The sequence below is a fragment of the Propithecus coquereli genome, unplaced genomic scaffold (assembly GCF_000956105.1).
Source record: "Propithecus coquereli isolate 6110/MARCELLA unplaced genomic scaffold, Pcoq_1.0 Scaffold146, whole genome shotgun sequence".
Taxonomy (NCBI): Eukaryota; Metazoa; Chordata; class Mammalia; order Primates; family Indriidae; genus Propithecus; species Propithecus coquereli.
In genome coordinates this window covers 2,713,017-2,730,420 of record NW_012138969.1, presented here as the reverse complement: position 1 = coordinate 2,730,420, position 17,404 = coordinate 2,713,017, and the positions used below count along the sequence as shown (strand labels likewise).

The following is a 17,404-nucleotide window of genomic DNA, read 5'->3' as shown; positions in this document are numbered from 1 at the left end:
TGCCTCATCAGCTAGCATGGAAAGACAGCAGGACTCAGGTATTCAAATCAAACCAAGCCAAATCTAAATAGCTCATTAAAATCCTGATTCTAACTATCCAATGAGGGCTGCAGTCTTGGAAAGTTTTATACCTTTACATAGCCTAAAGTACTTTGAGATAGCTGCTTAAATGACTCCACAATACGAATCGAAAATAAAATTTGTAAAATGTTAAATAATTACTTCAAGCCATCACAATAACGACTTCTCCAGGTATTTTTCATACTCCATATTATCGATCCCATTCTGTTTTTTAGCCCCAAACCTGACAAATTACACGTAACATTCAAAAAGATTTGTTCTAAGAATGAGAATTCTTTTCCTAGACTCCTTTCATCGGTCTTCTTGCCAGTGTTTCTAGGGTTCTTCTTGATCCTATTTTACCCAATGTTTTCCCCTCTAACCCGAAAGATACAGAGTGACAAGTTGTAAAACATCGCACGCCGGTGAAAGGAGGAAGGTTGTCGAGGAGGGAGGAACTTGGAGGTCTGCCTTTAATAATCAAGTGGTCCCTCGTGGTATAGTGGTCAGGATTAAAAACGAAAACAAAAACGAAAAAAAAAAAAAAAAGAAAGAAAAAAGGAAAATAATCAAGCCGGATTCCCATTGGGGGGTGTCTCTAAGAGGGATGGCAATAGTAAGCCTCTCCCCTCGTCCCGGTTCTAAAGGCTTGAAAATCACGTTAGCCTTCTAGGATATGTTCCCGCCTTCACCCTGGCCTCCTCTCGGCAGGCTCGTGGACGCTCGGTCGGGAGGGTGTTATGCTGGATGGGGTGGATTTTGGGGAGGGGTCAACTGCCAGATAAAGTCTTAAGTCCCTGTCGGCAGGAGAGGATCGTGGCTGTCGTGTGCCGCTCTCCTCCCTCAGGGACCCCGTCCGGGAGGGATCCCGCCTCCCAGAGTCCAAGGCAGCTGTGGGGAAACCCCTTGCCCTTCCTCGCAGCCTAGCGCTGCCGCCTCGCCCTCCCGTCTCCAGCCCGCCGCCTGCCAGCCTTCCAGCCCTGCGTCTTCTTCGCAGGCCAAGCTCTCTCCACGTCCGGCTCTGAAAGGAACCTATGGAAGTGCTTCCCGCCCGCGGGCGGGTGGAAAAGCCCACGGTGAATGCCTCGGGGTCTCCCCCACCCCAGTTGCTGCGGGAAGGGGGAAGGGAGGAGGAAACGTATTTCACCTCCCGGGAGAACTACCTCGATTCCAACCTGGGGAAGGCCTTTAGATGGAAGGGAAGCCAAGGGGGAACCCTGGGCGGTTTCCCGGGAATCCATTCGCTAAGGGGAGGGTCACCCTGTCAGGACACACCAGTTACTATGACAATACAACCACAGCCATCAGTTGTCATGGCAGCTACTTATCCAATCCGATTGATTTCCTTTCTTTTCCTCCCTGGGCTCCACCCTATCCCTTCCAACGATCTCCCGGCGTGCATGGGGAGGGGCCGCAGAGAAGGGGAGGGGGTTCTTCGTGACACTCCCTAGCGCGCGAGGGAAGACGAGAGTCCAGGGACTGGCGGGCGGAACTGTAGGAGGAAGGGGCGGTGTTTCCGGTGGGGAACAGTGGCGGAGTGGAAAAAGGAAGAGAGAAATCGGGTGGAGTGGAAGGACAGGGGAAGACTCTGAGTGTAACTCCTGGTTGATTTGGGCTCGATGTTCCCGGTGAGGCTGGGATTGCCCCCTCGCGCGGGAGGAGAGGGGTGGATTGGCAGGAAGCCTCCAAACGCCACCAAGAGGTCACTCAGCAGCCGCACAGTGGCCACGCAGCTTGCTGTTCCCAAGAGGGAGCGCTATCGATAGGCGGAAATCACCGGGAGGGACCAGCGCTGCTGAAATCTCGCGAGAGGGACCCCCACTTCCTTCCTCTGCTTCTCCCTCCTCTTTCCCCCGCCCCCTTTCCTTCTCCCACCCCTTCCCCCTCCCGGGTCGGAGTGTCCCTGCGCCCCACGGGCCGAAGCAGCAGCTAGAGCAGCTTTCCCCGCTCCCTCCCCCTCGGCTCATTCACCCCCCCTCCCCCGCCGAGCGAGGAGGAGCCGGAGGAGAGGAAGATGGCGGCGGCCGCCAGCACCCGCGGGGCCGCGGGGCCGCTCCGAGGAGCCTGAGAGACCCACGGAGGCTTCGCAGGAAGACGCGGCGGCGGAGGATGAGCCTGCAGAGTGCGCAGTATCTCCGGTGAGTGCCGAGGCCGGCCCAGTACGTAGAGGGAGCTGGGCGAGGGTTGGAGCATGGAGCAACAGACACAGAGATGGTACGTCCGGGGTGGCGGGGGAGTTACTGCGTCCTCTCCTCACCGGGCGGGGAGGCGGGGGCTGCGAGGGGTTCTGCGGGAGGGGGCGGAGCGGGCACACACATGCCTGCCTGGGTGAGCTCCTGCCGGCCAGGCTGAGCTCCAGGGAAGCCGGCCGGTCCTGGTGCGAGAAGGGAGGTTGGGGAAGCGTGAGAATGTGTACGCGCGCGCGCCAGGGGTCTCAGCCTCGCTGGTTAGGGGTGGGGAGAGAAGCCCGGGGAGGCGGCGGCGACCCCGAGTGGAGGTGGGTGCGGAGAAGTCTGATCCCCGTGGCGGGGGAATCGTGGGGTGGCGTGGGATTGGCTGGAGCGATGCATGAGGAGAGGACGGGGAGGAAGTCTGCACACCTGGGGTGTTGTGGGAGACCGAGGAGGGGGAGACTGCAGGAAACTGGAGCTTGTTCTTCATTCTCGGGTTGGGAGTACTGAGGAATAATGTCATCTGTAGGTAGTTTGCGGGGTGGTGGGGGAAATGAAGAGGGGGAATGGATGGGGAAGTGAGGAAAGGGGGAGGTACTATGGACGAGGTTGGGTTCTCCAGAAGAAACTGGGTTAGAATCAGTATAGTGTCGGAAGATACCATTCTGAGAGTCATGTACATTCTTTACCAGTGGTGTACGGAACTTGTATGTCGGAGGTGGAGTGACGCATGGGTACAGTGTATATGTGTGTGTGTGTGAGGTGTGTGTCTGGGGTCGGGGGAGAGCGGCGATTGATGCACATTTTAGGAAGAAGATGCAGAGGCACTGGAACTTAGTACATGATGGGGAGAGCGTATTGAAAGGAAAGACACCAGCTATTGTGCAGCCAGAAAGGTTCCGTGGAAGCAGAATAAGAGCTTGGAGGTAGAGGTAAAAGAGGGTCAAAAATCTTAACGGCGGGGGAAAAAGAAGGTTGTTAGAGCCTGAGATGAATTGGGGAGTTGCTACTGCTTAGAAAAGAGGAAGACCTTAAAACTCCTTTTTGTCTCAGGAGCAGAACTAAGAAAGGCAGGCCTTATGGGAAGATGTTAAAAAAAAAAAAGTGGTTTCATACCTTGTGGAGGAGGAAATTGGATGGGGTAGAAGTCTGAAATGAGCAGAGAAGTCACTTTAGCTGTTTAGTGAAGTGAAAGTATTAATGTGTGGATCTGTATATGGATATTGCAAGAGAAGGTGTAAAATTAGGTGATACATAAGGTGACTATTCTACTTTTGTGAATAGTAATAGTTTTATATTAAAGCATAGTATGGAGAGGAGGGAATGATGAGATCTTTCAACTATGCCTGAATGGCTGAGCTTAACACAACATGTATGCCCAATGGCCATAGGGCAGTTGAAAATGATATCTGTATATTGAGGCCCTTTTTTCTCTTCAATTATCCCTGTATTGTTTAATATATCAGATAAACTTAATAAGTACAGGTATGACAAAGATCTGTAGTAGGTGCTGTAGGGAGATACAGAAACCATCAGGGTAGTGGTTAATCTTAAGAAATTTGCAGTTTAGTGTCTGTCTGTTGGGCAAGTAAATTAATAATGGCACAGAGTATAGTACAAGTATCATAAAAGTGTTTGGTCCAAAGGCAGGAGATTACCTGAGCAATTGGGGGGAATCAGGAAAGGCTTCCTCTGTTCATTTGCTTATTCATATGCTCATGATTCACCAGTTGTTTTGTTGATCATCTGTATGGTAGGCATTGTACCAATGTCTGAGAACAGAAAAGGAAGAACTCCACCCTCCTCTTACAGAGCTTGCAGTATGTTAGGCCTTAAGAAGAAAATGACACTGAAAATGAGCTTTAAAGATGAACAATATTCTGACAGATGTGGATTGAGAAGAGGGGATTCCACATGTGAGGAAACTGAGCAGAGATACATGAATAGGGAGGTTGGGGGTGGAGAGGCATTTAGTCCAGTTAGACAAGAATGTAGCATGATTACAGCTGGAAAAGTTTAGAGTTTGACCTCTTCTTTTACAAATGAGGAAAGTGAGCTCAAAGAAGTTAAAATTGTTGAGGATCATATAGCTGGTATGTGGAAACTGTAACTCAAATGTAGATGTTCTAACTTAAGCTCAGCTGCATGTCTGTGTGTTCATCCATTCTTTCCACAAATATATACTTAGAACTTGCTATATTCTAGGTTGCTGAGGATATACTGGTGAACATGGGAGAGTATATTCTAGTAGAAGCACACAACCAAACATGAGCAATTAAATGTATATCAGGTGGTCACAAGTACTAGGAAGGAAAGAAAAATAAGACAGGGATGTACTGTTTTATATAGACAGAGTGGTCAGGGAAAGCTATTTGATAAGGTTGCCATATTTAAGAGGGTCTTAACTATCGTGTTCCATAGTTTATAGTTAAAATGGGTAGAATGGAGAATCTGAGATTTGCTAGAAGGGAATTAACATGTACATAGCTGTGTATTAGGAAAATGTTTGTGTAATGTATTGGTGGACACATAGGGCCAGAAATAGGGTAGTGGCAGTCATGTAGAAAGGTGTGATGAAAAGCAGGTTGGGAAAGTACCACTTTCAGTGGGAAGGTCAATGGGCTTTGAGAAGCTTTTGTGTCAGCGTATCTTATATTGTATAAGTTGAAGTGGTAGGGAAGACATCCTTAGTTGTGGAATCAATGGTGTACAGCTTGAGATGAATTTACTTCTTTGAAGAAGGGAGAAAAGAAAAAGAATGAACACAATGTTTAAATATTTTTCAGCTAAAATAGAACAGGCAAAATAGAGAGGCATAGATCCTGGAGTCCCTTAAAGATTCTTGGGAGCCAATGTTGTATCAGTCTTGTACATCTATCCTAAGTGAATAAAGCAAGTCTTAGGGCTGTTAGAAGTCTGGGACTGAGGTGGGGGTTATAAAGAAGGGTTTCTGCCAGCCTGAATTTCCCTCCTCCTCTTTTAGATAATAATTTCATTTAAAGTCTGCTGTGGGGAGACTAGAGAATGTCTTCAGGAAGCATTATGTTCACTTTCTTTGAAAACAGAACTGTTGGTTTTTATAGACAATTCAGGGAGGATGCTGGTATTGCTGAATGAATGTGGTTGGGGGTATAGCAGTTATTCTTTGTGACCTTGACTTTAGGAAGAGTTTTCTTGCCTATCTTTGTCAGTGGTGGAAGACCATGACTGAGCAGTTTTTAAATTGCATAGCTACAGATACACCTTCACGTAAATGAAAATTGGTTTTGTCTCAGCTGAATTTTAATTTTTTAGAGTAAATGAGCTGGGTGTCTGGCATTGGAATGGTGGGGTGGTGGGAAACCAGGAAGCAAGATGGCAGTTTCAAAAGAGTGAGAAATGAGAATATGAGGCAAGAAACCTCAGTAAGACCAAGAAAGAGAAGGAATTCAACATCAAGGGGACTGAATTAGTCTCAAGTTCTAGAAATAGAGCAGAGATGAAAGAAAGCAAACCTGTACTCTGTATGAGAAAGAAGGTGACATTCTGGGTAAGAAAAGATAAGATTTTTGTTTTTGTTGTTGTTAGACGGTAAGTGTCTTTTTTTTTTTTATGTAATAGCAGACTTTTTTGTACTAGCAGATTGACAAGACTCCTGTTTAAATGAGTAAGTTAAAAATACTTTCTTATATTTCGTAAATATAAGAAATGGTCCTAAATATGGAGTTTCTAGCCTGAATAACATTGGAAATTTATTACTCAAATTGAAGAAAATTTTGGAGTATTTTCTCTTTTGGTAAAATGAAAGATTTTAAAAGACTTTGACACTTTCAGGGGTGGGGAACCTGTGGCCTCAAGGCCACATGTGGCCCTCTAGATCCCCAAGTTCAGCCCCTAGACTAAATCCCAACTTCACAGAAGAAAATCCCTTTATTACAAGGATTTGTTCCGTAAAATTTGATTCAGTCAAATGGCTGCACTCAAGGATCCAGAAGGCCACATGTGGCCCCAGGGCGGTTCCCCACCTGGATGAGATAGTAGGTGAGGTATAATACCATGCTTTAAAAGAATAGCATTTTGAAAGAATAGAAATATGGAAATTAATGTATCAAAGTCAGAAAAGCCAGGGGTGAGGGAAGTATTAAAGTACCAGACAGAGAAGATGTCATCAAAGTTGTTTTGGAAGATGAGGAAGTGGAATAATCATAGCTGTAGGGAATACCAGTCAAACAGGTCAAATCCTGTTATAAAAGGTGACACAGATGCCAGGGATCTGCTGTCCTTTTGGGAGACACTGTTCATATGCTGTACTCCCTCCAACTTTCCTCCTTTCTCTTTTGTCTTTAACTTCTTCCTGTGCTGTAGGTGTTTCAGTGAGATCCACTTGAAGTTGATTCCTGGTGTTAAACTTCTTTACAGGAAAGGTCCAGAAATTGTTAGATTTTTGCATGATACATCTGTAGTGAAGAGGCTTCATTTTGGTGACATACTTCTTTGTCAGAAGCTTCGTTACCAGAGGTAGAAATAATATAACGGCCAAGGGCTGTTTTCTGAGACAGCAGAGAAATGGTTGTCATTTAAGCAGGAATTAAAATACCCAATATACTGTAAGATAAAATGTGTCACCGTATATCTCGGGGCAGAGAAAGGCAGAAGGGATGAGGCTGGATAAAGTAGCAAGCAGAGCCTTTTCCTAGCCTGGGGAGAGGAACAGGAAAGATCATGGGAGCATTGGGAGGAATATATAACTAACTGGGATGGGCTTCAGGTTCTAGAAGGATCTAGTAATGCTAAGCCATTGTCACTATCACCAGAAGCTCCAGGAAGTCCTATAGCACATGCTGATTTTAATCCATGTAGTCCACGAAGTCTTTGTCCACCTGCCCATCTGCCCCTTCCCACCATGCACATCCTTTACAGCAGCGGTCCCTAGCCTTTTTGGCACCAGGGACCAGTTTCATGGAAGATAAGTTTCCAGGGGCAGGGGCAGGTGTTGATGGTGGTAGCAGGGGCCAGCAGAGCTCTATGGCTTGGGGATTGGGGACTGCAGCTTTACGGAATGTAAAGTAGCTTTCATCCCAGAATATCAGCTCAACATGGCTAATTTACCAAACGTGGTAAAATTATTTGAAGTAAGTGACTGTTTTTTGAGGCTTATAGGTCTTTATAATAGTGTTAGTAGCATATTACCTGCTTGGATATTGATGGGTTAAATTATTTAAAGTAATTATTAAATTAATAATTTCTGCTTTCCTTGTGGATTCAAAATGTATACTTCCTGTCCTAGCCTATGTCTCATTTCTTTGCTTTCTAACAGCTGCTGTCTTCTACCTTCAATGTAGATAAAGCAATTGCCGAGTTTTGTTATTGTTTTTAATCGATATGTTATAGTAAGATTTGAACCCACTAGTACAGCAAGTTTCTTATGAGGCAGTTTTGCAGTGGAGAATGGTTCAGATTTTAAAGGGGCTGGTTTGTTTTATACTGGAGAAAAATTATTTGCAGCCTCCAGCTTTAGGCGGGTTAGTTTAACTGATAGATCTTGTTCAGAGAATAAATTATTAAGCAGATGTCTCGTAGATAGTGTATTGTTCATCAGTAGGTAGGTATGTTAGCAGATGGTCATCGTATATTGCCATTTAAGTTTTGTAATCAAGCTGTATTTTCATTTACTTGCTTTGTTGTTGTGAATAGACTTATCAGTGGTCTGGGAGATTGTAACTCAGAAGGGCTGATCAGCCATTTCAGGAAAATATAGGGATGGAGTTTTTGCAAATATGTCACATGGTAAGTGAGAACTTGTAACCAATTCCTTTCTTGTTAGCGTGTAAGTGGAGCTGCTTAGGAAGGTTGTTTTTACTCTCCCTTAGACCCAATTTTTAGTTAGTAGGAAGAGGAGGTGACTCTACTACTAACTGTTTAAGAAAACTTTAGGAATCTCAGGTAGATTATTTAGCAACTTTGGGTTTTTTTTCTTGTCTGCTTCATTTAGAATAGGATTTCTCAGCCAGGTGTGGTGGTTCACACCTATAATCCTAGCACTCTGAGAGGCTGAGGTGGGAGGATCACTCCAGCTCAGGAGTTGAGACCAGGCTGAGCAAGAGTGAGACCCTGTCTCTACTAGAAATAGTAAAAATTAGCTGGGTGTGGTGGTACATGCCTGTAGTCCCAGTTACGCGGGAGGCTGAGACAAGAGGATCCTTTGAGCCCAGGAGTTTGAGGTTGTGAGCTAGGCTGATGCCACGGCACTCTAGCCCAGGTGACAGAGTGAGACTGTGTCTCAAAAAAAACAGATAGGATTTCTCAACCTTGGTACTTAACTGACATTTTGGGCCAGATAATTCTTTGTTGGGGGTGGGAGGGTGTCTTGAGCATTGTAGGATATTTGGCAGTATTCCTGGCCTCTGTCTATTAAGATGCTAGTATCATTCCTCCATTTGTGACAACCCAAAGTACCTCTACACATTACCAAAAGTTCCTTGGAGGTACAAAATTCACCCCCAGTTGAGAATTGCTGATTCAGATAATATGTATAGGAAAGATGTGTCCTATATGCATAGCATAGGATATTTTTTCATTTTTTCTCCTAAGCCACAGATTATTTTTTAAGATTTTCTTATAAGTTTTCTCTTAGGTAATAATAGGCTAGTTACTGTGTTCAGACTTTACCATAAACACTTGTACATTTTTTAAAGATTTTTTAAATTTGTGTTTTATTTTACTGGCAATTATTGAATGCTTACTATGTGTAGAGCACAAATGCAGGGGTTGCCTTTGGCAAATTCAGAGTTACTGGAAAAAGATATTGAAGTAACTATAATAGCAGGTAAACTGGTAAGTGCTAAGAGAGAGAAACAAAAGTACTCTGTGAATATAGGCAAGGAGTTTATTCCAACAGAGTGAAGGTAGGGTGAGGAGGGGCATTGAGAGATGGATGTGACTTTTAAAAGTGGATATTGGGCAAATTGACATTTCAGGCAGGAGGAAAAACTCATGGCTCCTTTATTCCAAATACATTTTTAAAAATTCCATTCACTTTCATTTAAACATGGCATTAGTATTCTGACCAGATCTAAGTTTTTCTTAGATAAGACAGGTTTATGGAGAGAGAAGTAGAGATGTGGAAGTGGTAGTTCTGAAGATTTGATGGCTGGTATAAACCTCAAAAAGGGAAAAGCGATTTGGTCAGATAGGTTCCTACAGAAGCCCTTCCTTTACCTGTGCTCTTGATTGTTTGCCATTCCTCTGACTTATTTCAGTTGTGCTCCTCTATTTTAGTCTTTTACATTATTCCCTTTATTAGTCTTCTCTTCTGTGAGTCAATCTCAATTTTCTTTAAACATCCTTTTCTGTTCTGATTTTCTGTTTAAGTTCTGTCCTTTTTTTTGTTTTTTGGCTAACCATCTCAAGTTTGCCCTATACTATGTTTTTTCTTTTGTTTACCATCTACTTTTCCTTACTCCCTTATGACCAACTATTTTCCCTAGTACTTTATTGGGATTAATATTTCCAAAGGTGCCAAAGACCTCATAATGGCCAAGTTCATTCACTGACTATTTTCCTTTCTCACACTCACACTTTTGTTTTCCTTCTCTTTGCCCCCTCTCCCCCTTCATATATATCCATCCATCCAACTCGGAAACATTCAGTTTGGGCCATGGTATATCCCAGGTTCATGGGGATAAAAATAAGTAGTTTTACTAGGCTCACAAGTAAGTAATCAAATAAGTAATCAATTACCACATAGTTCTTACCAACTATGATACATGCACAGGGGCCTTATGGGAAATTTTCAGCACTGAGATTCCATGATTCTGATTACACTGACTGTACTATTGAAATACTCTTCCAACTCTTATTTTGTCTGCACTTCTTGCAAGTAACAAGAAGAAAGCATTGACTTTCGGCTTTAAACTTGGCCACTACTTTCTCTGTTTTTGGACTAACAGCATCTCTGGGGTCTTGATTTCTTTATCTGTAAAATGGAACATGGATCTCATAAAATTGCTATGTTAAAAAAACAAAGTTCAGTGTTAAAATAACAAAGATTTACATGTGTTTAACAAATTCTGTTTTTTTCAGGCTCCCTACCACCTGTCCCCCTGCCAATTAATCTTTTGCATTGCTTCTATATTAATAGTCCTGAAAAAAGCATTTATATGGCTTTCACTTCCTTAAATTCTTTAATCTGTTATTTTTGGCCTTCTATAAAATTACTCTTATCTACCTCTGCCATGTGATATCTCCTTACCCTTTGATAAGAACCAACTGCCTTAGCCAGAGTAATCTGCTCATTGTCTTCTAAACATGGCATATCCATTCCTGCTTAAATCTCTCTTCCCATACCATTTTCCATTTAGAAAATGCCGTCCTTCACCAGCTTATTTTCAGCTTCACTTTCTTTATGAAGACTTCCTTGTCTACTCTGGTGATTTCTGCATTCTTTGAACCCTGGAGCATTTCCTGTCTCTTAGTCATTTGGTACTTACAATTTCTTTTCTCTTCTTTTCTTCTTCTTGACAGGGTCTCACTCTGTCACCCGGGCTGGAGTGCAAGCGTGCAGTGTGGTCTTATCATAGCTCACTGCAACCTCAAACTCCTGGGCTCAAGCGATTCTTCTGCCTTAGCTTCCTAAGTAGCTGGGACTATAGGCGTGCACCATCATGCTTGGCTAATTTTTCTACTTTTTGTAGAGACAGGGTCTCACTCTTGCTCAGGCTGGTCTCAAACTCCTAGCCTCAAGCAAACCTCCCACCTGGGCCTCCCAAAGTGCTGAGATTACAGCTGTGAGCCACTACTCCCAGCCATTATAATTCCTTAATTTTGTGATGATCTCTTTTTTTATATGTGACTTACCTCTGCAGCTATACTGAGTATGATTGAGACCATATCTCAGCATTTTTTAAATGCACAGTGTACATAATGAGTATTAAATAAAATTTTCATGCTTTTGTTTTTGCAAAACATTTAGAAATGCTTACTGCATGCCAGGGCTAGGCTCTGAGAATATTAAAATGAATGAACTGATTCTTGTTCCTTAGGGTAGTGATCTCCTGGGGGAGACAGTTGTTGCACAGATATTTTGGTATAATTTGGTAAAGGCTATGGTAAATGTTTTCAAGGGATGCCATGAGTATACAGAGGGAAGTGGAACTTTTCCTGCATGGGGGTTCAGAGAAAGCTTCTAGCGTTGAATACCTGAGTTCAGTTTTAAAAGGATGAGTAGAATTAGCCAGGTGAAAAAAGAAGGGAAGAGTATAGCAGACAGGAACAAAATGAGTAAATGCCTCCATGCAGTGTGTTTGAGGAACTCTAAAAAAAGTTGTTTTTTTTTTTTTTTATTTGAGACAGAGTCTCACTGTGTTGCCCGGGAGTGAGTGCCATGGCGTCAGCCTAGCTCACAGCAACCTCAAACTCCTGGGCTCAAGCGATCCTACTGCCTCAGCCTCCCGAGTAGCTGGGATTACAGGCATGCACCACCATGCCCGGCTAATTTTTTCTATATATTTTTAGTTGTCTGATTAATTTCTTTCTATTTTTAGTAGAGACAGGGTCTCGCTCTTGCTCAGGCTGGTTTCGAACTCCTGAGCTCAAACAATCCGCGCGCCTCGGCCTCCCAGAGTGCTAGGATTACAGGCGTGAGCCACCGCGCCCGGCCAAAAAAAAAAAAAAAAAAAGTTTTATATTAGGAATGACTGAAAGTTTGATTGATGTAAACATCACGATCAGGTGAGACTGGCAGTTAGGTTAGGTCATGTAAATTAAAGAGGTTTGATTAGTTCCTGTCTCATTCTGCATTTCATTTCAGAGTCTGAGGGTTCTCTTTCAACTAACGTGGTCATTAATCTTAAGGGAACAATTTTATTTGAATGGGTGTTTGTTGTACACATTCCTACTGGAATAGATATAAGAGAAAGATTTATGTAATAATTCCTGTAGTACTTTCTCTGAGATAACAAAGATTTCTTCCCCCTACTTTTGTAAGTAGCCTTATCTTAGGTAAAAATTAGCTATTTGGAACATTATTAAATTATATTTGAGCTGATAAGCATTTTAGTGAATGTGGTAGTCCTCTTATCTGTAGTTTCACTTTCTGTGGTCAACTGCGCTAAGAAAACAGGTAAGTACCATAAGATATTTTGAGAGAGCAAGAGAGAACACATTAATATAATTTTTATTACAGTATATTGTTATAATTGTTCCATTTTATTATTAGTTATTTTTGTTAGCCTCTTACTATGCCTAATTTATAAATTAAACTTTATCCTAGGTAGGTGTGTATGGGAAAAAATATAGTATATATCAGGGGTTCCCAACCTATGGTGAGTTGTATAAATATTTCATTATATATGTTATAATGTAATAATAATAGAAATAAAGGGCACAATAAATGTAATGCACTTGAATCATCCCGAAACTATCCCCCGCCCCGGCCATGGAAAAATTGTCTTCCATGAAAATGGTCCCTGGCACCAAAAAGGTTGGGGACTGCTGGTCTATATAGACTTTGTTACTATCTGTGGTTTCAGGCATCCACTGGGGTTCTTGGAATGTATCACACTCAGATAACGGGGAACTACTGTCCATGTAATTCTTTTTCTTCTTTCTTTTTTAAAACCAGTCAAATTTAACAGTGGGGGGTACCATACCATGTTCATGTAATTCTGAAAACAACTTTGGGTTAATAGGACTTATTTTATAGAATCCTCACCTCCTGAGAAAAGGAGACAGTGTGTTTGAGGTGGAGGTGGAGATTAGGGACGGAGGAGTTCCATAGAATTAGGGGGAGATATCAGAAATCTTTAATTACTGAGATTAAATGAGGTCTCTTTGGATTTAACTTTTTAAAGTCTGTCATAAAGAAAAAAAAACTTTGCACACCGTTTTTGATGGTTAGTGTTTTGTCCTCACAGTTCTTGATGGCATATTCTATCTGTGGTGTCTATGTTAACTGAGAAGCATGTTTCTAAAAGTCTATTATATTTAAATAACCTCTATATTGATGCATTAATATCCTTAATCTGTTTCCTAAAACTTTATGGGTTCACAGACCACAGATGTTGAGTCCTTCCTTTTTCTTTCTCTTGCCAAAAGGCATAGTATTTCAGTGCTGTGTTAGTTAGGATACAGTATATTAAAATGTGTTTATTTTACTAATACTACTTCTTTGAAAGGTCATGAATTATTATGTAGTTTTTTTTAATCAGGCAATCACCTAAGCACATTTTCTTTGAGATACTGTAGTGATAAAATAATTGGTAGTGAGATTGATCAGAATAAAATGCAACTAGAAGATGGTGTTCATGAAAAAAAAATGAGTTAAGGATTGCTTACTTGATAATTCATTTAATTTTTTAAATTGTTAAATTTTTTTTCTTTAGAAAGACAAGGGTCTCACTTTATCACCCAGGCTGGAGTGCAGTGGCACAATGAAAGCTCACTGTAATCTCTAACTCCTGGGCTCAAGCAGTCCTCCTTCCTTAACCTCCTGAGTAGCTGGGACGATAGACATGAGCCACCATGCCTAGGTAATTCTTTTTCTTATTTTTTGGAGAGACAGGGTCTTGCTGTGTTGCACAGGCTGGTCTTGAACTCTTGGCCTCAAGTAATCGTCCTGCCTTGGCCTCCCAAAGTACTAGGAGCGAGCTACTGTGTCTTGCCGAATTTTTTTTTTATTACTGGTGAAAAAAGTTAAAAAGCGTAGTGTTAAGGAGAACCATCACAGGATAAATTTGAATATTAAGGAGTGTTGTAAGACGTTTGCAAAATTTTGCACGTGCGTGCACACACAGCTTGTGTAATACATTTTAAAGTGAAATTTTTGTACTTTTTATGTTTGATTCTATAAAATCATATTTCTCAAATTCTGTTTAAATAAGCAAAATGACAGTGTTATTCATTTGCCTGAAATCTCGTTAGTTTTGTTTTCTGATGAAAAAGGCTAGAACATTTTAAGAAGTACAACTAAAATGGTAGGCATATTGGTCGTAAATTCTGGCTTATAAAAAACTAAGAAAAGAAAATATACCAGACTAATTGCTTTCTAATTTTAAAAAATAATTTGTTAATTTGACTGTAAACTCATACGTAGGGTTCTTTTTGGTAGCATGACATAGCAAGTTGAATGCGCAAGGCCTTTGAATTAAGGATGGCCTAATTTCTAGGTGCAGTGGCTCATGCCTGTAATCCTAGCACTCTGGGAGGCCAAGACGGGAGGATCCTTTGAGCTCAGAAGTTTGAGACCAGCCTGAGCAAGAGCAAGACCCCATCTCTACCAAAAAAAAAAAAAAATAGAAATTAGCTGGACAACTAAAAATATATAGAAAAAGTTAGCTGGGCATGGTGGCGCATGCCTGTAGTCTCAGCTACTCGGGAGGCTGAGGCAGAAGGATCGCTTGAGCCCAGGAGTTTGAGGTTGCTGTGAGGTAGGCTGATGCCACAGCACTCTAGCCCGAGCAACAGAGTGAGACTCTGTCTCAAAAAAAAGAGGAATGGCCTAATTGTGTTTAAGTTGTCCTGAGTTCAGATCCCAGCTGTGTACTAGCAATGTGACCATGAATCCCTCTAGTTTTAGTTTTGCTATCTGCAAAATGACAATGATAGAATTACTGGGAGAATTACATGAGAAGATGTATACAATAGTGCTTGGTGTCCACAGGAAATTGATTCCAGGACCCATGGATACCAAAATCTGCAGATGCTCAAGTCCCTTGTAGAAAATTTGCTCTTAACCTGCACATATCTTCTCTTGTACTTTCAATCATCTCTGGATTACTTATGATAACCTAATACAATGTAAATGCTATATAAATAGTTGTTATACCATATTTTTAAATTCATATTATTTTTTAACTGTTGTTTTTTTTTCTTATTTTTTTCCAAATGTTTTTGGTCCACAGTTGGTTGAATCCATAGATGCAGAACCTGCAGGCACAGAAGGCCCTCTGTCTTTCATATTATACCACAATAGCCCTCAAGTTTTCTGCTTTTCTGTTGGTTACCTTCACTGTTTCTTTATACCTGAAATAACGATTAGTCTTTCCACTATTTTTGGCAGCTGGTGTGAAGTTAGAAGTGATAGTGGCTCTCAAAAATGTGTCACCATGAGTAATTCTCTTTCCTGTTAAGTGCTAACAGGGAATTGCTTTACTTTGAGGATTTACTTGTTTTTGTGTTGCATTTGGGAGAGGTGTGCAGTATATCCTGATGTGGCCATGTAGATGTACCCTTAAGTATAAATCTTTGAGAAACTTTTTTTTTTTTCTTCTTTGAGACAGAGTCTCACTCTTCTTGCCTAGGCTAGAGTGCCATGGCGTCAGCCTAGCTCACAGCAACCTCAAACTCCTGGGCTCAAGGAATCCTCCTGCCTCAGCCTCCTGGGTAGCTAGGACTACAGGTACCTGCCACCATGCCCGGCTAATTTTTTCTATTTTTAGTTGTTTGGCTAATTTCTTTCTATTTATAGTAGAGATGGGATCTCGCTCTTGCTCAGGCTGGTCTCGAACTCCTGAGCTCAAGCAATCCTCCCGCCTCGGCCTCCTGGAGTGCTAGGATTCCAAGCGTCAGCCACCAGGCCTGGCCTCTTTAAGAAACTTTGAAGGGGAATCCTGAGTTAATACACTTATTTTTAAATTCTTTTGGTATGTTATTTTATGATTTTATAAATAATGTTTTTAGGAATCATTTTGACCTTTTGTTTCAAAGGCTTCTTGACAATTATGCTCTTAGACCTTCTGCCATATGGGTCAGGGTTAACTTCCTTCTACATATAATCTGGGAGATACTGACATACCTTTTGTTTTTTCAGTCTTGACATTGAGTCTTGCATAGAGTAGCAGTGAGGAATGATGACTTTATAGAGAAGCTACTTGTTTGTTCTTTTGACATGATTAATCATAGTAATTGCCAACACTTTATTTTATGCCAGATACTATTCCAAGTATTGTGTATTTATTAACTCTTTGAATCCTCACAGCAATCCTATGAGTTATATACTACTTTTGCTCTGTTTTACAGACAGGCAAATAGGCACAGAATAGTTAAGCCCCGGGGTCATACAAAAAGTGGCAAAGGCAGGTATTTGTTTATATATTTATTATATATTTATAGAAAATAGTATATAGTCTAATATACATAATTATATATAATCTGAACAGACCTTTCTTATCAGTCTCAACCTTCCTAATGCACTTACTTTTTTTGTGAATAATAAGGGGAAGAAGGCAGAGTAGTTTTGTCAAAAAGCTTACTGAGGGGAGCTGAAAAGGACGTTATTTTTTTTATATTTGAAATAAATTCATTTGGACAGCTTTGAATTATCTTATTGACTAGTTGACCTCCTACTTCTTCCGCATTATAGCTGTTCTTTCTGCAGTTTCTACTTTTAGTATTGCTACTTAGATACAGTCTATTTCTTAGGGCCCTGGGGAATATTGAGAACGAGCTATTATGAGGGAAAATAATTCTGACTTACCAGGGCTGATAGTACAAGTAGAGAATGTCTTGCCAGTTTTTGTGAGTAATGTAACTGTAGAAGATTGGGATTCCACTTTTCTCATTGAGGTGATAAAGTTATTACAGAGATGTTGAGGTGTCAGCTTCTGACACTTACGATTATAATTTTGCAAGTATGAAATTTAAATCTTAGGTGATAACTTGCTTTGAAAGGAAAATTCAGAGTTGTTTTTTTTTTAAAGTAACAGATTATTAAAGCTATCCTTTTATATGTGGCCTAACATCTTTGAATTTATTGTTTTCCTTCTTAAGCATATTGTCACTTGAAATTGAGACAGCAGGAGTGTGGTTAACTCAGGAAAAGTAGCAACTTTCTTCTACAGTCTATCTAAGACCATCTCACAGTCCTAACATTCTTAGCTTTTTTCTTTCATGCCACTTCACATTGTCCTTAAAGTCCCTTCTTCCAGAAAGTCTTTCTTTGAATCATCTTAGAGTTTTATCAGGTAAATGACTAAATGTTTCTCTTTATTCTCAGTCTACTTTCATTGGTCACATTACTTTTGTGTATTTTCACCATTTTGTTCCCATGTTGGCATTTCAGAGAAGGGCTCTCTCTCAATTATTTTGGTATAACCTTAGAACCATACTGACACTCAGTAAATGTTGACTAATAATGTATGGGATTGTACTTATTGCAAACATTTTCAATTGCATGAATTTCTCAGGAATAATTGACA

The 17,404-nt window shown here is 41.3% G+C and overlaps 1 protein-coding gene across 1 annotated transcript in view; it reads left to right on the top strand.

Annotated features, from left to right (window-relative positions):
* The first annotated feature begins 1,930 nt into the window (after positions 1-1,930).
* Positions 1,931-17,404, top strand: part of SMG7 (SMG7 nonsense mediated mRNA decay factor) — a 79,849-nt gene continuing 64,375 nt past the window's right edge. The window contains exon 1 of the mRNA XM_012640001.1: positions 1,931-2,198. Coding sequence (XP_012495455.1) covers positions 2,170-2,198 — 29 coding nt within the window. The 5' untranslated portion in view covers positions 1,931-2,169. The remainder of the gene's footprint in view (positions 2,199-17,404) is intronic.